General features: G+C 50.8%; 1 protein-coding gene across 1 annotated transcript in view; it reads right to left on the bottom strand.

The window, feature by feature from the left end:
• Positions 1-777, bottom strand: part of LOC116185928 — a 12,915-nt gene that overhangs the window by 8,193 nt on the left and 3,945 nt on the right. The window contains 2 exon segments of the mRNA XM_031511600.1: positions 3-179; positions 513-776. Coding sequence (XP_031367460.1) covers positions 3-179; positions 513-776 — 441 coding nt within the window.

Below are 777 nucleotides of genomic sequence, written 5' to 3'. Positions count from 1 at the left end.
ACGGACGTCGTTTCGTATCGTCTGGTTGGCCTAGGGGGTGGTCGGGGAGGTAGCGCGGGGGGTTGATGCGTTCTTGACGTTACCTCGACACCTCCGTCGCTTTCTCCCTCCTGCCCTCTCTTGTTTCCTCCAGCTTGCACCACGTGACATTGGCACTTGCTTTTCGAAGGGGCCGACACCTGGACGAAATCAAAATCGTCAGTTTTAAGTAAAAGAAAAAAGAAGAAGAACGATTCTCTCCAGGAGAGAGAAAGATACGCGTGGACGAAATTTGTCTCTGAATCCGTCTCTGAATAATTAACGTTGCCACGAATGGCGGATCGCGTAACGTGAACGGCGTTATTACATAGAAGTCATCGTATGCGAATAATTAGTCGTGCGTCAGCGGGCAAACTCGCGAGTGATTAATGGATGGTTGTCGCGCGCAGGCACGATTAGAATCTCTACGACGAGATTGTTTCGCGACCGACCGAGCGAGAATTGGAGAAATGGAAAAATTTCGATAAAAATACCTGTATCGAGTCGACCCCGATGATGGACGTATTTTTGGTATCGTTGTTCTGCGGATGCTGATGGCCGTGGGTGTGCACGTGGCCGTGATGATGGGCGTGATGCTCGAGGCTCGACGGAGCTCTGTCCCTTTGGCGGGCATCCGGGTGGCTAGGGTGCAACGAATGCACTTGTTGTAAATGATGATGATGATCGTGGACGTGATCTAAACGACTATGCGTTCTCGTATTGGCGTTTGACGAGGAAGACTCACAGGATATCCCAGAA

Source organism: Apis dorsata, unplaced genomic scaffold (genome assembly GCF_000469605.1).
Source record: "Apis dorsata unplaced genomic scaffold, Apis dorsata 1.3 scaffold_331, whole genome shotgun sequence".
Classification (NCBI taxonomy): domain Eukaryota; kingdom Metazoa; phylum Arthropoda; class Insecta; order Hymenoptera; family Apidae; genus Apis; species Apis dorsata.
The sequence above is the reverse complement of the archived record's forward strand: the minus strand, read 5'-3'. Positions and strand labels throughout refer to the sequence as shown.